Source organism: Procambarus clarkii, chromosome 4, assembly GCF_040958095.1.
Source record: "Procambarus clarkii isolate CNS0578487 chromosome 4, FALCON_Pclarkii_2.0, whole genome shotgun sequence".
Lineage (NCBI taxonomy): Eukaryota > Metazoa > Arthropoda > Malacostraca > Decapoda > Cambaridae > Procambarus > Procambarus clarkii.
In genome coordinates, this window is record NC_091153.1 from 6,077,204 (window position 1) to 6,097,667 (window position 20,464).

The window sequence follows — 20,464 nt, forward strand, 5'->3', positions numbered from 1 at the left end:
TTAACTTGAGGCGTTGCGTGTGTACAGAAGAGCTTTGCAGCCCCGCTCCTGTGTCAGGTGAGTCCACTACGGGTTCACCATAGCCCGTGCTACTTTGGAACTGTTGTTCTAAGTAGCTGAATCTAAAACAACAGCGTTGTATGGGCCACGTAGCCAGGTGGGTTGAGTACTTCCACCTTGCAGTGAGCCAACACTGAGAATAAGAGCCTCATTGACTTGTTAGAGCCAAAGGCACCTCAGTCAGTCATCCTCATCCCTTTGTGTGTAATTATACCTCGATAAACTTATTTGAATTTGAATTTGAAGTCAGTCGGAACACTCCGCGGCAAGGTTAAGCAACGGATAACGGGTGTGATGGAGGAGGGGGCGGAGGAGGGCGTCTTCCACGCTACCCGCGAAGAGCCGCACATGTCATGGAGGCTCCCGTCTCCTGCTCGTTAGTGTCTTAGATAACGCTGATGATGGCTCCTCTTGCCACGAAACGACACGATGCTCGTCTTGCACAACAGGCGCCGCCAGTGTCTGCTGCAGGAGGAGCGCCGCCAGTGTCTGCTGCAGGAGGAGCGCCACCAGTGTCTGCTGCAGGAGGAGCGCCGCCAGTGTCTGCTGCAGGAGGAGCGCCGCCAGTGTCTACTGCAGGAGGAGCACCGCCAGTGTCTGCTGCAGGAGGAGCGCCGCCAGTGTCTGCTGCAGGAGGAGCGCCACCAGTGTCTGCTGCAGGAGGAGCGCCGCCAGTGTCTACTGCAGGAGGAGCGCCGCCAGTGTCTGCTGCAGGAGGAGCGCCGCCAGTGTCTGCTGCAGGAGGAGCGCCACCAGTGTCTGCTGCAGGAGGAGCACCGCCAGTGTCTGCTGCAGGAGGAGCGCCGCCAGTGTCTGCTGCAGGAGGAGCGCCACCAGTGTCTGCAGCAGGAGGAGCCCCGCCAGTGTCTGCTGCAGGAGGAGCCCCGCCAGTGTCTGCTGCAGGAGGAGCCCCGCCAGTGTCTGCAGCAGGAGGAGCCTCGCCAGTGTCTGCTGCAGGAGGAGCCCCGCCAGTGTCTGCAGCAGGAGGAGCCCCGCCAGTGTCTGCTGCAGGAGGAGCCCCGCCAGTGTCTGCAGCAGGAGGAGCCCCGCCAGTGTCTGCTGCAGGAGGAGCCCCGCCAGTGTCTGCTGCAGGAGGAGCCCCGCCAGTGTCAGCAGCAGGAGGAGCGCCTCCAGTGTCTGCTGCAGGAGGAGCACCGCCAGTGTCTGCTGCAGGAGGAGCCCCGCCAGTGTCTGCTGCAGGAGGAGCCCCGCCAGTGTCTGCAGCAGGAGGAGCCCCGCCAGTGTCAGCAGCAGGAGGAGCGCCGCCAGTGTCAGCAGCAGGAGGAGCCCCGCCAGTGTCTGCAGCAGGAGGAGCCCCGCCAGTGTCTGCTGCAGGAGGAGCCCCGCCAGTGTCAGCAGCAGGAGGAGCGCCGCCAGTGTCAGCAGCAGGAGGAGCCCCGCCAGTGTCTGCAGCAGGAGGAGCCCCGCCAGTGTCTGCAGCAGGAGGAGCCCCGCCAGTGTCAGCAGCAGGAGGAGCGCCTCCAGTGTCAGCAGCAGGAGGAGCCCCGCCAGTGTCTGCTGCAGGAGGAGCCCCGCCAGTGTCAGCAGCAGGAGGAGCGCCTCCAGTGTCTGCTGCAGGAGGAGCACCGCCAGTGTCTGCTGCAGGAGGAGCCCCGCCAGTGTCTGCAGCAGGAGGAGCCCCGCCAGTGTCTGCTGCAGGAGGAGCCCCGCCAGTGTCAGCAGCAGGAGGAGCGCCTCCAGTGTCTGCTGCAGGAGGAGCACCGCCGTCAGCGTGGTGGCGGGCCCCGGGGGACCAGAGATAATGTGAACATAACTTGCTGCTCCACCAAGAAAACGGAGACACACCGCCTCGTTCTCCCCAAACACGAGGCTATTTACTAATTCTTTATCTGGCTCTCCATCCCCATTCCCCGGGGCGGGTACACCCATTCCCCGGGGCGGGTACAGCCATTCCCTGGGGCGGGTACACCACTATCTGCTCAGGTGCCAGAGCCCTTCTGTCTTCCAGCGACGAGAGGTGCAGTTCACTCATCCTTTCCTCGTAACTCATGCCTCTTAGTTCTGGGACTAGCCTAGTGGCATACCTCTGAACTTTTTCCAGCTTCATCTTGTGCTTGACAAGGTACGGGCGCCATGCTGGGGTCGCATACTCCAGGATTGGCCTTACATGCGTGGTATGCAAGGTTCTGAGAGATTCCTTACACAGGTTTCTGAAAGCAGTTCTGATGTTAGCCAGCCTCGCATACGCCGCCAATGTTATTCTTTTGATGTGGGCTTCGGGAGACAGGCTTGTCGTGATTTCAACTCCTAGTATGTAGTGTGTGTATATATATAATACATGATATGAGAAAGCTGGTCAGAATGATATTTCATCTTTGTAATCGCACATTAATCACACTATGTATACAAAAATATACCTCGAACACTGCTTATGTTGGACAGACGTAAATGTATGTATTTATGTAGGTTAGATTAGCATTTTAACTTAGGACTGAATAAAATGTATATATGCTATATGTATATTTAGCATTGTAAATGTCTGGCCACGTCTGTGGTAGAAAAGAATAATAAAAAAATGGTCGTCGCGAATACTGCGGCCAGGACGCGAATACGGTGGATCAACTAGCGAGTTACAGCTAACGAAGGATTTAATTTCATACAACATAGAGTAAATATTACACACAGAAATCACAATAGCGTGATGCATCAAATGAACAAATCCTCACGGCCCTTGTGGATTTGTTCATTAGAGTAAATATTCTTAAAATGAAGAGCATTATATTACCCAAATGATGAAAATAATTCCAAATATTACTGCCGACTTTATGGCAACACGACGATGAGTTGCTCCACTCACTGTATGAGCAGTGATGAATTGTTAGGCTGCAGTGTTACAGGAGGAACAGTTATATAACGGTTACAGGAGGGGCAGTGATACAAGAATTACAGGAGGGAGAGTGATACAACAGTTACAGGAGGGACAGTGATACAACAGTTACAGGAGGGACAGTGATACAACCATTACAGGAGGGGCAGTGATACAACAGTTACAGGAGGGGGCAGTGATACAACAATTACAGGAGGGAGAGTGATACAACAGTTACAGGAGGGACAGTGATACAACAGTTACAGGAGGGACAGTGATACAACAGTTACAGGAGGGGCAGTGATACAACAGTTACAGGAGGGACAGTGATACAACCATTACAGGAGGGGCAGTGATACAACAGTTACAGGAGGGGGCAGTGATACAACAATTACAGGAGGGGGCAGTGATACAACAATTACAGGAGGGACAGTGATACAACAGTTACAGGAGGGACAGTGATACAACAGTTACAGGAGGGGCAGTGATACAACAATTACAGGAGGGGCAGTGATACAACAGTTACAGGAGGGACAGTGATACAACAGTTACAGGAGGGGCAGTGATACAACAGTTACAGGAGGGGCAGTGATACAACAGTTACAGGAGGGAGAGTGATACAACAATTACAGGAGGGACAGTGATACAACAGTTACAGGAGGGACAGTGATACAACAGTTACAGGAGGGAGAGTGATACAACAGTTACAGGAGGGGCAGTGATACAACAATTACAGGAGGGGCAGTGATACAACAGTTACAGGAGGGGCAGTGATACAACAGTTACAGGAGGGGCAGTGATACAACAGTTACAGGAGGGAGAGTGATACAACAGTTACAGGAGGGGCAGTGATACAACAGTTACAGGAGGGGCAGTGATACAACAGTTACAGGAGGGGCAGTGATACAACAGTTACAGGAGGGAGAGTGATACAACAATTACAGGAGGGGCAGTGATACAACAGTTACAGGAGGGGCAGTGATACAACAGTTACAGGAGGGGCAGTGATACAACAGTTACAGGAGGGAGAGTGATACAACAATTACAGGAGGGGCAGTGATACAACAATTACAGGAGGGGCAGTGATACAACAGTTACAGGAGGGGCAGTGATACAACAGTTACAGGAGGGGCAGTGATACAACAGTTACAGGAGGGACAGTGATACAACAATTACAGGAGGGACAGTGATACAACAGTTACAGGAGGGACAGTGATACAACAGTTACAGGAGGGAGAGTGATACAACAGTTACAGGAGGGAGAGTGATACAACAGTTACAGGAGGGAGAGTGATACAACAATTACAGGAGGGACAGTGATACAACAGTTACAGGAGGGACAGTGATACAACAGTTACAGGAGGGGCAGTGATACAACAGTTACAGGAGGGACAGTGATACAACAGTTACAGGAGGGAGAGTGATACAACAATTACAGGAGGGACAGTGATACAACAGTTACAGGAGGGACAGTGATACAACAGTTACAGGAGGGGCAGTGATACAACAGTTACAGGAGGGACAGTGATACAACAGTTACAGGAGGGACAGTGATACAACAGTTACAGGAGGGGCAGTGATACAACAGTTACAGGAGGGGCAGTGATACAACAGTTACAGGAGGGACAGTGATACAACAGTTACAGGAGGGGCAGTGATACAACAGTTACAGAAGGGAGAGTGATACAACAGTTACAGGAGGGGCAGTGATACAAGTTACCGATTGGCTGGCGGTGTTCCAGGGGGAACTAGTGAGGTAAGGCTTACACATGAGCTATGGGAAGCTCTGGACCTGCTACCAGGAGTCGGAGGTCTTGTGCCCTCTTGTGTATATAATAATGCTATATAATGCGGGAAGCTCACGAGCGCAGGGCGAGACGAGTCTTGAATGAGAAAGGTTTTGTCCCTGGCTCCTGGCCAAGCCTAGTGTGGGTCTATACCGATCCCTGTGAGCGGTAGTGCAGGTCAGGGTTACGCACGGCACAAAAGGCTCTAATCGAACCCTCAGCGCATGTGCATGTCATTAATTACAATCACTCTGCACACCTTAAAATTACACCTTACACTAAATTACATTGACAGATGGTAGCAAACTTCTCAGTGTAACATCTATATATTAAAAATATATTATTACCACTGGAGGAAGGACTCTGTTAGCGATAATTTTCAACGTTGGTTTAAACAGGATAGTTAGTGGGGGTTTTTATGGTTTTAAGTCGCAAAAATCCATACGTCCAACATGCATGTGCCTTTTATCTGTCTCTCCTGGGGGACGTGGCTATAATTCAACCTTGGTGGGGAGATCTTAATACCAGTCTAACGTATATATATATATATATATACAAGCGGCTTGTCCCCAGATAAAACGAATGAAGTAATTAAGAGCCTTAGAGCGCTTCAAATGGTGTAGTTAGGGCAGGGAAACTTACCATGGTCATGACCGAAGGCGAGGAGTCCTGTGGCTGTGAGGCGCAGGGCCAGGTCCTCGTACCACTGAAGGTGCTCCCCGAAGCCGTGACAGATGAACACCAAGCCTCTGTAACGTACAACACTCACAGTTATACCTGCCAGTCTAACACACGGTGTACACACATGGTCTTCAGGCTATGCACTAACAAGGAAATACATCAATTGATAAAAATAACATTCACAAACGAAGCCACGAAAGAGGCAATCTTGTTCAATAAAAATCTTATGCATGTAAGAAAACACAGAAATGTTTCTTCTGGATGAGAGAAGCGTGTGACAAGACAACAGAAGCGAAGAAGAGATGCAGGGAGAGGGAATAGAATAGGGGGAACCACAGCCCTTAACTCGGTAACATCACAGGGGCTAGTGGGATACCCTCTAATAGCAGGCTAGCAACCCCAAGGAGAAGTGCAACAGATCAGATCTCCCACAGCAATTTTCCTCCCTCGATCACCACCCCCACCACCTATCCCACATAATCAGAGACCCTGCACATCTCAAACCCCCCTCCCTCTATTCCCCGTACCATGCCCTATTGGTCCCCAATCTCAGGGCACCACTGCCCTCCCTATCTTCCAATCCCAGGACCACCCTGCCCTCCCTATCTTCCAATCCCAGGACTACCCTGCCCTACCATGTAATTCTAGACAAGAATTACATATGCAGACGATGAGTCACAATAACGTGGCTGAAATATGTTGACCAGACCACACACTAGAAAGTGAAGGGACGACGACGTTTCGGTCCCCACACAACCATTCTCAAGTTGATTGTGAGAATGGTCCAGGACGGACCGAAACGTCGTCGTCTCCTCATCTTCTAGGGTGTTTTGGTCATCTATCTTCAGCCTCGTTATTGTGACTCATCGTCTGCATCTGAATATCATCCAATGTGTGGCTGATATATCAATTGAAAAACATAATTAATAGATAACTGGGAACACTTGGAAAGGTATGGAAAGAATGTTATGTATGCGCAGAATAGGGTTAATTTTTCTAGGGCTGGGGTTGCTACTTCAGCTAATTCATGGGAATCTGCGGTTGGTGAGGTTTGTCTAGAATGAAAATGTTAGATGAAAGAGGTATGGGAATGTATCTGGGGAAAGGAGGTAGTATGGTTGTGTGCTAACAAGGGTAACATTTGTGGGATGAATAAAATATTAAGCGATATAAGTTATTTTTCACAGACAGATTGGAGGAGGATGGCAGTAGCAATATATGCCAGTGAAAATGTAAAATGTTGTGTCAGAGAGGAAATAAAAACTGAACTGCACAGCTATTTGGACAGAATTATATGAGAATAATGATAGCCTAATAAGAGGCGTTATAGGCTACCAAATTTCGACAGAACAGAAAGAAGACATTAATGGGAAGAAAGAACAAGACCCTCTAGGTCTAACAAATGTTATGGGTGACCTCAAGTTCTGTAAAATAACGTTAACTAAACAAAATAGGAAATGCTGAAAAAAGTTTCTAGTATTAGTTGAACTAAATTCTTAAACAATATATGAGCAAACACGTAATATATTATTTTAGACTGTTAGCTAATAAGGAGACAAATAACACCGAAATAGGGTCGAGTTAGCTATGGAACAGTAATAAAAAACAAATCACATTTAACATATTTTAAAGTTATGGGGCCATATTATCATAAAACTGGTTTTGAGGGATCAGAGTGTCGAGGAGAGTAGATTGGGCTAACGTGAACATGGAAGGTTGTCCTTGACGCTTGACAAAGAGTAGCAGTGGGTGACGTGACGCTAGATTAAATAGGTACCTGGGAGTTAGACAGCTGCTTTAGGCTGCTTCCTGGGGATGTGTGTGTGTGTGTGTGTGTGAAAAAGAAATCAGTTGATTGACAGTTGAGAGGCGGGCCCAAAGAGCGAGAGCTCAACCCCTGCAAGCACAACTAGGTGAGTAGAGAGGTGAGTGGTAGTGGTGATCGGTGAGGGTACACAGACCTGCCTGATAACAGGTGACACTCATCACTCGGACAAGAGATCACTCTGTTATCAACACCTTGACACGTGTCCTGATGCCTTCATAACAACACATAGGGTTTCCCGCCACACTCTCTCAACACTGTCCACACACACACACACACACACACACGGGAGGGAGGGACGGAGAGAGATGGAAGGCAGATGGAGAGATATGGAAGGGAGATGGAAAGATATGGAAGGGAGATGAAAAGAGATGGAGAGATATGGAACGGAGATGGAGAGAGATGGAAGGAAGATGGAGAGAGATGGAAATTAGATGCAACCATTGTAAGGCAAGAGGTGGCGAGGTGCAAGTGGATAAAGTAAAGAATGAAAACTGTGCTAATGGCAATTCTGCGATAAGAATGAAAAATAAGTAAACAAAAAAAGAAATGAGAGTAAACGCGAAGAGTAAAGGGGAAAATAAATTTTTAAATCAGAGAACCAAAGTGTAAACAAAGAGATAAGAACATTAAAATCACTTGTGTTGTCCTGATCGATACTTACTTCCCCCTTCAGAGCGGGAGAGATTGTTGAAATAGAAGGAATACAGAGAACATATACAGTACACATAGACACGATAAAGCACCTAAATTATTGGGACCGTCTCAAAACTCACGGAACTGCAGAATACAGCCAGTTAATAAGCAGGGATGCCGTATAGGTACAATCAGAGAACACTGGACATCAGAGGCCCATGGTGGTTCAATATCCTCGAAGTACAAGAAATATTGCCGGAACAAAAAATGGACTTCAAGAAACAAATAGTTTCCTGCAAAAAGTGCCGGACCAACCGGGCTGTAGTGAATATGTGGGCCTGCGGGCCGCTCTAAGCAACAGCCTGTTGGACCAAGCACTCCCAAGTCAAGTCTGACCTCAGGCCAGGCTTCGGGCGTAGAACTCTCACGGCCATCTCCAAGTAAGTTCAGGGCAGAGAATGGAGAGCACAGAAGCGCAGATTGCTAAGTCAGATGCTAAGAATAAATTTAACAACAAAGCAAGGACTAAGTTTCATGTTGTGTATGAGAGTTGATTCAACAGGGCGGCCTCTGTGGAGAGTAGAGGCAGTTAAGATGGAGAGAGATTATAGAAGACCAAACTACAGGATGACTTGGGGTCCTAAACATGGCAGGAGACCAAGCTACAGGGGTAACTGGGGGTTCCAAACATGGCAGTGTTCGTGTCAGCAAGTTTAACACTTCTTTTGTACTCTTTAAGTCTGTCATTAGGAGTACGGCCCGTTTCACCAAACTGTTGGAGAGGACAAGAGGAGCAGGGAATAAAATAAACACCAGCAGCAGGAGGAGCAGTGTGAACCAGATTACAACGAAGTGTGTTGGTTTGTGGAGAGGCAAGTTTTATGTCAAGAGGACGAAGGGTATTAGTGAGAATATTAAGTTCAGATATGAGGGAAGACGAAGCACAATGTTCATAGCAGCTTTAGGATTTAAGTTATTTTAGCTTGACAGTTGTCACAGTTTATAAAACATTTAGGAGATGGCCAAGGTGAGAGAATGGCTTGTAAAGAAATGTTAGAATTTAGAAAACTGTCACAGATGGATTGGCCCGGAGGAAAAGGGAAACTAGAACCCCTTTCTATGGCAGGGAAAAATTCATGAATTGTGAAAATTCATGAAAATTTACTGTGCGTAGGCTTGCGGTAGACAGAAGCCAGACACAATTGTGAACACGTACATCTAGGAAGGTAATGAGGGAAATGTACTACTTTTCATCTTTTAAATTGATGGAAGGAGTCAAATTGAAGAAAGAAGAAAGGGGGAGAGAGAGAGAGAGAGAGAGAGAGAGAGAGAGAGAGAGAGAGAGAGAGAGAGAGAGAGAGAGAGAGAGAGAGAGAGAGAGAGAGAGAGAGAGAGAGAGAGAGAGGGGGGGGGGGAGGGAGGGAGGGAGGGAGGGGGGCTGAAAACGCCTAGCCATGGCGCCAAAGATCAAAAATATTATCAACAGTCTTCACAACTTTGTGCCTTCTTTTGATAATTACTTGCTGACCAACATAGCGAAACGTGAGAGACGAATATCAATAGTGGGAAGAGGAAGAGTTTCAAAGTATTTCATATAGAGATCGGCCAAAACAGAAGAGTGATGTCCCATAGCGACACCGAAAGTTTGAGACACATATTTACCATTGAAAGAGGAGCTAGAGTCAACAGCCTGATGTGATCGGGGAAGACATCAGTGGGAATCAGGAGAAAAAGGACCTTAATCGTCGTTTAAGGAGAGATCATTAAGGAGCCTCAGAGATAGCTCACAGTTTTCCCTCTCTCACATCTATCCTTTCATCTCGCGGGAGGTCTTTAACTCGGATGTCAAGCTTCTCTATATACCTGCATCTTGCCTTATAATAATTTCTGAACTTATTGCCCTCAGTTTCAACTTCACATTGGGTCCGGACTGAAACTTTGTTGCTGTCATTTCCTTATACGGCTTGGACTGTTTCTTCTCGGCCACGTTTGTGTGACATTCTCTGCATACTATGGCCCCATGCATACTATGGCCCCATGCATACTATGGCACCATGCATACTATGGCACCATGCATACTATGGTACCATGCATACTATGGCATCATGCATACTATGGCACCATGAAACAAAACGTTGGTACTTGGAAGCACATCATGCACGATAACTGTGGTAATTATTCCAGGCCTAGTTGCAAGATTTCGTCCAATATTGCAGAGCTAGGAACAAAATTAATGTGGTCCAGATTCCACTACGAACAGATAGAAAGCCAGTTTTTTTCACATCCGAGCATCACTGAGGTTTATCCTGCAGGATAGGTATGGTTCGGTAGAGGCACGCGCCTCTGTGTCTATCATAAAAGCTGTGTAGTTATGTTACACAGGATCTTCTTGTTCGAAAACCATACTGTCTTTTATTATATCATTACTCTCTAGGTGTTCAACCCATTTAGCTTTAACTATTGTTTCTATTGTTTTGACTACCACGCCATAATTTAGAGGTTCCTCTACTACCATTTTTATAAATTGGTACTATGTTTGCCTTTGTCCATATATTTGTTAAGATTCCCGTGCACAATGATGTCTGGAATTATTGACATTGGAGTGGAAAGCTCAGCTCAGTTGCACATTCTCCCAGCACCTAAGGTGAAGGTGTGCGCGCGCGCATTATGCTTTTATGTGGATGTATTTAGAATATATATTCAGATTATATTTTCCCTGTACACAAAATATACATTAGCAATAACGTATAGAGAATACATAATAATGTCCATAAATTATACATTGTCAGCCAATGGTCGCTTCTGTCAACATACTATTCAGAGCCGTTAAGAAAATTCAATTATTAATAAACCTTGTTTATAAGAATCCTGCCGGTGACATCCGGTGTGATAAACCTCCTTCCTGACAACAGCCTCGCATCCCCTCACACTACCTCATACTGTCCAGCGTCACCTCACACTACCTCAAACTCTCCAGCAGCCCCGCCCCTGTGCCAGGTAAGTCCACTAGGGCTCACCATAGCCCGTGCTGCTCTGAACTTACGTTTCAAGCAGCTGAATCTAAAACAACAACAACAACCACTTCACTTTTTCCTGGGCTAGAGCGGGAGGGGAGGAGGGGGAAGGGTCAGGTTACTAAACCGTGGCCAGTGGGGAGAGTCATGGTGGGGAGATTACAGTCATGGTGGGGAGGTTACAGTCATGGTGGGGAGGTTACAGTCATGGTGGGGAGGTTACAGTCATGGTGGGGAGGTTACAGTCATGGTGGGGAGGTTACAGTCATGGTGGGGAGGTTACAGTCATGGTGGGGAGGTTACAGTCATGGTGGGGAGGTTACACAGTCATGGTGGGGAGGTTACAGTCATGGTGGGAATGTTACAGTCATGGTGGGGATGTTACAGAGTCATGGTGGGGAGGAGGGAGGGGTACAGCGTCATAGTAAGGGTGGTGGGAAAGTGTTACAGAGTTAAGGCAGGGCGGAGAATGGGTTGTCAGGGTGATGGACAGGTGAGGGATAGTAATTGTAAAGGGAACGGAGCGGTTAGCAGGATAAGAGGGGCGCTGCATGAGTGATAGACGGATAGGAAGGATTTGCAATATAGTTTTGTATACTTCCAGGCATGAAATAGGTTAATAACGCGCCGTTATTTCCATCATTCATTATAAACCCAAACAGTTTTTACTTATTTTTTCAAAATAATATCAAACAATAGGCATGTGAACCAATCATTATATTCTTTTGTTTCAGCGCGAGGAAGCCAACTGCGGGAACAATGACAATATACATTATTTTATGAGCCACACATGAGGCTATTTTTTGTGCAGTAAACACCACACAAAGTAATAATGTCCATTGATTGGTCATTATTATCCGCACCCGCTGTCGCCCCTCCACCCACTGTCGCCCCTCCACCCACTGTCGTCCCTCCACCCACTGTCGCCCCTTCACCCATTGTCGTCCCTCCACCCACTGTCGCCCCTCCACCCATTGTCGTCCCTCCACCCACTGTCGTCCCTCCACCCACTGTGGCCCCTCCACCCACTGTCGCCCCTCCACCCACTGTCGTCCCTCCACCCACTGTCGCCCCTCCACCCATTGTCGTCCCTCCACCCACTGTCGCCCCTCCACCCACTGTCGCCCCTCCACCCACTGTCGCCCCTCCACCCATTGTCGTCCCTCCACCCACTGTCGTCCCTCCACCCACTGTGGCCCCTTCACCCTCCACCCACTGTGGCCCCTTCACCCACTGTCGCCCCTCCACCCATTGTCGTCCCTCCACCCACTGTGGCCCCTCCACCCACTGTCGCCCCTCCACCCGCTGCCGCCCCTCCACCCACTGTCGCCCCTCCACCCGCTGTCGCCCCTCCACCCACTGTCGCCCCTCCACCCGCTATCGCCCCTCCACCCGCTGTCGCCCCTCCACCCGCTGTCGCCCCTCCACCCGCTGTCGCCCCTCCACCCGCTGCCGCCCCTCCACCCACTGTCGCCCCTCCACCCACTGTCGCCCCTCCACCCACTGTCGCCCCTCCACCCACTATCGCCCCTCCGCCCGCTGTCGCCCCTCCACCCGCTGTCGCCCCTCCACCCGCTCCCGGCCCTCCACCCGCTGTCGCCCCTCCACCCGCTGTCGCCCCTCCACCCGCTGTCGCCCCTCCACCCGCTGTCGCCCCTCCACCTACTGTCGCCCCTCCACCTACTGTCGCCCCTCCACCTACTGTCGCCCCTCCACCCGTTGTCGCCCCTCCACCCGTTGCCGCCCCTCCCTGTTGAACTCTGGGAAAGATACACAAACTATCTACAAACAACACAGCCAAACCGTTACACTGCGTGCAGGCGATGAGTCACAATAACGTGGCTGAAGTATGTTGACCAGACCACACACTAGAAGGTGAAGGGACGACGACGTTTCGGTCCGTCCTGGACCATTCTCAAGTCGATTGTGAGATTGTGAGAATCACAATCGACTTGAGAATGGTCCAGGACGGACCGAAACGTCGTCCCTTCACCTTCTAGTGTGTGGTCTGGTCAACGTTACACTGCAGTTCACTGGAACAAGCACTCTCCTTGATTAATGGTCATTAACAGCAAGCTTTCACTCTTTCCCAATTAACATACTTAACGAACTTATTGACACAAACAAAATATTTAGCAAACTGGCTAAATATTTGGCTAATATTTCTGGTAACAGATCATTTTGAATGAAATATTTACACATCTCTCGAACATTTGTTATAGAATTGTCTCTAAATTCACGTATGTTTTCGCACTCCATCACATAGTGACGGAGGGTGTTAATAATTTTGTTGACACAGTTTACATTTGGTCAGATCTACATCAGCAGATAATGAGAATTCCCAGAGATACTTGTAACCGAGCCTAAGCCGAGCAGTAGTAACATCTAGAAGTCTGCTGATTTTATTGGATGATCCATAGATGTGTGGCTCCTCTTGCATGATAGCATGATGATAGATGAAATTACTGGTGTCGATTTCACTTTGCCTCAGATCTACAAGATTTTGTTGAAGTTCTCGGTGTACTGCTGCTCTCAGACTGCTTATTGGCAATCCAAGGTTATACTCAATTGACCAATTGAAGTCGACACGCGAGCGAGGGAGATTGAGCTTACCATCTCGATCTGCTCTCAGAATGTTCGGTAATACGTTTATTGCTTGTGATGTGTGTATGTATGTATTAACACGATGTACTGAACGGGGTGAGAATAGCTTGAGCTACCTCATCCCTTTGTGTGTATTTTACCTCAATAAACTTATTTCAATTTCAATTCAATCTCGATCTGAGGTATCTTGACATTATAAGGCGTGCATGTTAGATGTAATTGTTCAACCCGTTCTTGCGAGAATTTCCAGTGTCAAGAAACTGTCGTACTTAAGTGCCCTCTCTTAACCTACCAGAGGATCCATGAACAGAAAACGGAACTGTCATTTTTGCGAGCCGCTACCATTTTCTAGTACGACAGTTTTTAGCCTTAGGTAACGCGTGCGTCCAAAATTCGACGTACTATTAGTAGGACGGGTTGTCTAGAACCCTATGGGTGAGAAAGCATCTCCTGTTTTCTGCCTTGCATTGTAGTTTGTTAAGCTTGAAGCCATTACGAAGTTACCAATCAATGGAATAGTATTTTGTGCACAATAGGCTGCTACTAATTGGATGAGTATTGTGTACACAATAAACTATACCGCTCACAGGATGAGCATTGTGCACACAAACTACCGCTCACAGGATGAGCATTGTGCACACAAACATGATGTGTACGCTCACAGGATGAGTATGGGGTGCACAATAAACTATCACTTACAGCAGGCATGTTAAACTGAAGGTCTCCCGAGGGCCATATGGGCCACATTTGTGTTGTCATGAGGGCCACACACCACATCTAATTGAAGTCATTTAATACAAATTATTGTAGAAAATTTGTATTACTTTAACTTAGAAACATACAATGTGCATACAAATGGTTTAGCGACTAGCCACATTCGTGAATGCAAAGTAATGATGTAGTTTAACAAAAGAACAAAACGAAATTGTAAACGAAACCATAGATTCTATGCAACAGCAACAAATACATTGTACAGAATTTACAACAGTTCAAATGAACATATATTTACGATTAATCAATTATTTTTTTGTGTTTTGTCCCGAGGTTTGACTCCTCTTTTTAATGACAATTTTTGCTGTCTGGCTGAAATGTCTGCGCCGTTCCCATTTTGATCAGAAATGATCAAAGTCTTCTACTCCGAGAAGCTTTTGTTGATTTCATTAAGGAAAATAAGTGTTCACACACATAGGTACAACCGAACATTGCCATAATCCTTGTGGCAAACTTTCTGAAGTTTTTAAACTTTTCATCTATTAAAAGGTGATTGATGGTTTAAATGATAAAAACTGCAGTTTTGGCCGTTAAATTACAGTATCCTCTGTGTGAGCTGCAAGTGTGCTTGCAAAGGGCTTCATGCGGCCCACGTGTTTGTAATGCCTGAATTATTTACAGGATGAGTAAGGGCGTGCATGCAAGTGATTGTAACCTTTCCACCGCCGCCGCCCACTGGATGGGTTTGGGTTGCATGATAAACAAATTATTACTGTATATAGCCGCCTTAACTAACAAACCTGTAATTCTGTGTTAGAGCTTATTGAGGTCATTGTATGTGAGGTCGATTTAAAAAAACGGAAGATACTTTTGATGTATTTATGTTACATTGTGTAATTAGCTCACTTGTGTTACTTGCTAGGTAAAAAATTATTGGTTATGTTGCTGAACTAATTATTCGCCTCTGTAACCTTATCTACTACCACTCAAGTGGATAAGTATGGGGTGCATAGTAACTTGATCTAGTCGCACCAAGCTAGCTAGGTACTTATGAACTTATTTAAAAAGTGGTAAATAATATGTCATCCCGAACTAAATACTTCGATCTTTCTGGAACATTAGTGATCAAATTTGTCAAACTCTTGTTGTATTTGTTCAGCTACAACTGGCCGCCGCAGCTACAACTGGCAACCAAGCGATGCACATATAATATTACGAATTGTTATTATGGTGGGCGCCTGCCAGAGGCTACACACTAGCCTCGGGCAGGAGCGACACGCACACGCAACCATCATTGCACGCGTCTGGAAATGAATGTTGCAGTCATCCTGCAAGAAGGTGGATATTACATACTCTGTTAACAAGATTTTTAATGTATACTCCCTTACATAGACGATCAGCAGCACACTGATGTGTACCTCAGCTTGGTGATAAAACTAAATGATCTAGAATTCTAGCACGTATTCCAAGTTTACTTCCGTAAAACGCTAGTTTAGCAAACTAAACTATGCAATTACTCTTGGGAGACTATGACACTACTCTTGATAAGTTATGCAACTAGCTTAAGACTAACTTTCTCAGCTAAATGAATTTATAGTGGGTTCAATTTCTGAGGCCATTGTACGTGCCTCTAACCTTTTCCTCTACCACCCACGGAATGAAGAGTATGGGGTGCATAATAAACTGACCTCTCCTGACTTCATTAAACTACATCTCTTGTAGGTCAGCTGCGACGTCGTCGCAAGCTTGGTTCACAACCAATAGATGCACGTACTTTATATATAATATCTAGCAGTCTAATTGTGTGACGACTATTTCTTCAGTACTGTATTTTCCTTCTTGTTAAATGGGTGCAGCCGAGACATCTCCTCCGCCACTCACATGTGATTTACATTAATAATAAATGCATAGAATTGTATACAATAAATGAACTGCTCCTGGGTGCCTACTTAGTGCTAGGTGAACAGGAACATTAGGTGATAGGAAACGTGATTAACCATTTATATTGTGTCTGGGATTCGAACTCATTATTCTGGATAGAGTCGTCAACAACCTGACTGTACTACCCTGATCCTATATTCAACTTGTACCATCTCAATATATTAATTAATTTATTTATATATATATATGCAAGGTACATTGGGTTTTTGAGAGTACATAGCATTGATGTTTTTACATTCTTGTTAAACCACTAACACGAGAAGTGTTTCGGGCAGGTCCTTAATCTAAGATCATTTTAAGTAGATCATTTGTCTAACCTATTGTATTGTATTTTATTGTTTATGTACAAGGTACATTGGGGCTTAAGAGTACAGAGCATTGAAGTTTTACATTCTTGTAAAGCCACTAGTACGTATAGCGTTGATCCTTAAAACTTGTTACATAGTCTTGCAAATGTGTGAAAGTTTGCACATGTAAAATAGATAGATATTTTATTCAGGTAAAGGTACATACATTGAAGATGAGTTACAAACATAATGTTGGAATTTCAAGATAGAGCTAGTACATACAATACGTTAAGCCACTAGTAGGCATAGCGTTTGGGCAAAGGGTGTTAGAGAGGAGGAAGTCAATTACCTGATGTCAGTAGCCGTGTTGGGCGCCCCAGCGGCAGCAGTGGAGCTGTTTTGCCTTTACCGTTGACTAAGAACTTTGTGTCGGGCCCCACTGTGCTCTTGACCTTGGCGGTGGGAGCCAGGCTAGTGGCCTCGCTCGGCTGGACCTTGCTGCTCATCCTCGCCACGCTGCTGCTCTTTTCTGACCTTACCAGCGGCAGTGATCGACCAAGTCCAAATATAACTTGCCTTGGCGAGGGCTGACGCCACAGCTAAGGAGCCCAAACTGACTTAGCTCTGTCACCCGGCACACACACACACACACATTTACTACACTCCAAGTCACAAGTTTAGTGGGGAAAAGTCTGGTTGGGTGTTATAATTCTGCATGGTTCATGACTCAATCCACTGCTGGCATAACAAGAATTGAAAACTTTGGTTGACTAGCGAGGGAGGAGCAGCATGAGCGGCGCGCATCTCCTCCATCGGCGGCCGTACAAGTGTTGCGTCTCGCTCCACCTCCAGCTGTTGGCTTCTCCAAATATCGCACAGTCAATTTCCCCTTAAGTGTTAAAGATCCTTTACTAGCCAAAATACATTTATAGAACTATATTAAAATATTTGTTAAAGTTTCTATATATGCGCCTTAGATTGATAAAACGGGAAGCATTCGAGCAAGAGTATGCATTGTTCGTACGTCCGGCAGGGTTGCAAGACCGGTGCAGGGCGACGCCATCCCCATGACAACCATGCAATTTGCCATTACACCTTACTGGAATAACTATATCAAGTTAATTTAGTTCATTATTACACATCCCATACTCGTCCTGTGAGTGCTAGTGGAACAGGTTACAGGCATATAATTGGCTCTGAAACTATACCCCCATTAAAGTTCGTATATATGTTTGCACAAAATTAAGTTAATTATTTCTGCTTATATAATTGCAGATGAGCTAAGTAGTTGGAACAGTAGAAAGCCTATTAAATTGTTTACGAGAATTACCAGAGGGCCACCATCTGACACGTGAGATGACCTGATATGTGAGTTGACTTAGCTCTGGAATTATTTTTTTTTTTACTGCTGCGCCAACTTGTTATGCAACTTTCAGTGAATGGTAGATTTTGACTCCAAGGTCATCCATCATCAAACTGCTGCAAGGTATTATTATTAATTTGGTAGTCGTGACGTGGGTTGTTTTGCCCCACATGTAAGGTCTTCAATCTTTCGATATTAAAAAGCATTTGCCAGTCTAATGATCATTTGTAGAGTTCATGTAGATCTCTTTCTAAGACTTTAATATCTTTTTAATTTCCCACTTCACCATAAATTTTTGTGACATCTACATATTTGATGATGTGGTTTGTAATATTCTCAGCCATGTCATTGATGTACAGTATATGACAAAGAGTTGGCCCCAAAATGGCCTCCTGTGGTACCCCACTCACCACATTTTTCCAGTCAAATTTATTCCGGTTTAGCACGACTCTGTTTTCTTAGTTTTAACCATTGTTTTATCTTCATCACATTTTTAGAAATGTTAACTAGGTATGGTAACATGCATTGAATTTTGTAACTAGCTCATCATGATTGTAACTTGCTTAGCTAAATGAATTGTGGGCTCGGTCCCTGAGCCCATTATGTGCCTCTGTAACCCTTTCCACTACGGCCCACAGGATGGGTATGGGGGCATAATAAATGAACTAAACTGGTACCCAGCTACTCAAAGGACTTCCAGTAGATGTAGTATACATGGATTTGCTAAAGCTTTTGATAATGTACCGCATGAAAGACTAGCAAGGAAATTACAGGCATGTGGAATAAATGGTAGAATACTAGAATGGATAAAATAATAGTTAAAACAAAGAAAAGAAAGGGTTGTCCCTAAATGAAAATAAATCTGACTGGGGAAATGCAGTGATTGGGGTACTGCAAGGGTCCATTTTGGGGCCAACCCTTTTTGTCATATATATAACAATGACAGATAAGAATATTACAAACCACATCATCAAATTTGCAGATGCCACTAAGATTTATGGTAAAGTGAGAAATGAAAATGATATTGAGGACTTTCAAAGATCTCTACATGAACTCCATAAATGGTCATTAAACTGGCAAATGCTTTCTAATATTGAAAATGCACGACTTTGCATATGGGACAGAACTATCCACATCACAACTACAAAATTAATAACACCTTGCAGAAGATTGATGAAGAAAAGGACCTTGGAGTCATAATCCATCATTCACCAAGTTGCACAACAAATGGAAGCTGCAGTAAAAATAAGCTAACCAACCCATAGGAATAATGAAGCAAACTTTGACTTTAGGGAAAGAAAGTAGTTATTCAACTGTATAAATCTCTGGTGCACCCCCACTTGGATTATTGAATCCAAGCATGGAGATCTAATCTTCAGTAAGACTTAGCTGCTTGGAAAAAGTTCATCACTGGGCAACAAAAATCATTCCAGAGCTCAGTTAACTCTACTACCAGGAACAGTTGAGGGACACAGGCGTAATAACACTGCAGACCAGACATGACGGGGTTGATCTCGAACTTTTAAAAGACTAAGTATTTCAAAGGATATTGATCCAGACCACTTCTATAAAAAGGTCTGATGTAATACAAACAAGGAGCAATGATTTCAAGCTCAACAAGGCATGATGTAGCACAGGAAACTGGAAATTATTTTTCACCCATAGGGTTATAAACCTATGGAATCGTCTATCCATCAAAGCCATAAATGCCAAAATGCTGCCGAGTTTCAAAATACAGCCCGACAAAATCATCAGGACAAATGGTGGGACCTTCGAAAAGTTACCGGCTTACTTGCCTTATTGAGATCATTAGAGAGAGTGGTTCTCATGTAAATTTGAGCTGTGATAAGATTTGTCAGTCTACCAATATTGATTCTTGCCCCAACTTACTATTTTTTTGACACATTTAACGTGATAAACAATAGACCTGCAATATAATAAATAGACCTGCAATATAATTAGTGTTTGAAACTCTTCTACTTTCATTAAATTCATGTAAGGGTTTTTTGTCTATAATAACACTTTAAAATTCAATTTGACAGCTCAAGATTATGTTCAACAGTGTTTTTAGTAATAATGAACTTTATTAGATTGCAACCCAAATGGTCGAGGGGATCCACAACAATTTGACTGGCCCCCCTTATTAGATATAAGGGGCATACCTACTACTACTGCTATTAGGTGTATGTGCACATACATGTATGCATACAGTATATATACTAGGTGGGATACCCAACAGTGTCTGGATCAACCCAGATCTGTTTCTGTCTTCTTATTTGTGTCTGTCTAAAATTAAATAAAAATTGACCTGCACACTGTTACTGGTATAACAAGGTTGTGTCCATCTCTCTAAAATATATACAAGTAACCTACAGTGACTAGTCTAAGAATCATTCTCTGTCGTGCACACTCCATATTTTTTTTTTGTTAACTAAATCTAGGGTTCATTACGAATCTCATTGATGTTGATGAGAAACTTTCATGATGCACAATGATATTTGGGTTTCTTAGCAATGAATTGAAAATAAAGTGTAAATCCAGCATGCCAAACAAATATTGTTCAAGTATCATAATTATGGATCACCCAGTAAAATTATAGACCATCTAAATCTAAATGTAACTTTTTGGGCAATAAAGAATATGCCAGAGTTGGTAGGAACTTCTTCCAACAAAATATTTATTTGTGAAATGTGAAAGTTACAAGGATGCACTGATTGAATGTAACTCA

At 45.2% G+C, this 20,464-nt stretch overlaps 1 protein-coding gene across 1 annotated transcript in view; it reads right to left on the reverse strand.

Moving 5' to 3' along the window:
* LOC123752120 (monoglyceride lipase) overlaps positions 1-17,029 on the reverse strand; it is a 38,575-nt gene extending 21,546 nt beyond the window's left edge. Inside the window, exons 1-3 of the mRNA XM_069334799.1 lie at positions 16,723-17,029; positions 9,691-9,826; positions 5,317-5,423 (exon numbers count right to left, since the gene is read on the reverse strand). Of these exons, the coding sequence (XP_069190900.1) occupies positions 5,317-5,423; positions 9,691-9,826; positions 16,723-16,879 (400 nt within the window). The 5' untranslated portion in view covers positions 16,880-17,029. The remainder of the gene's footprint in view (positions 1-5,316; positions 5,424-9,690; positions 9,827-16,722) is intronic.
* Between the last annotated feature and the right edge of the window lie 3,435 nt (positions 17,030-20,464).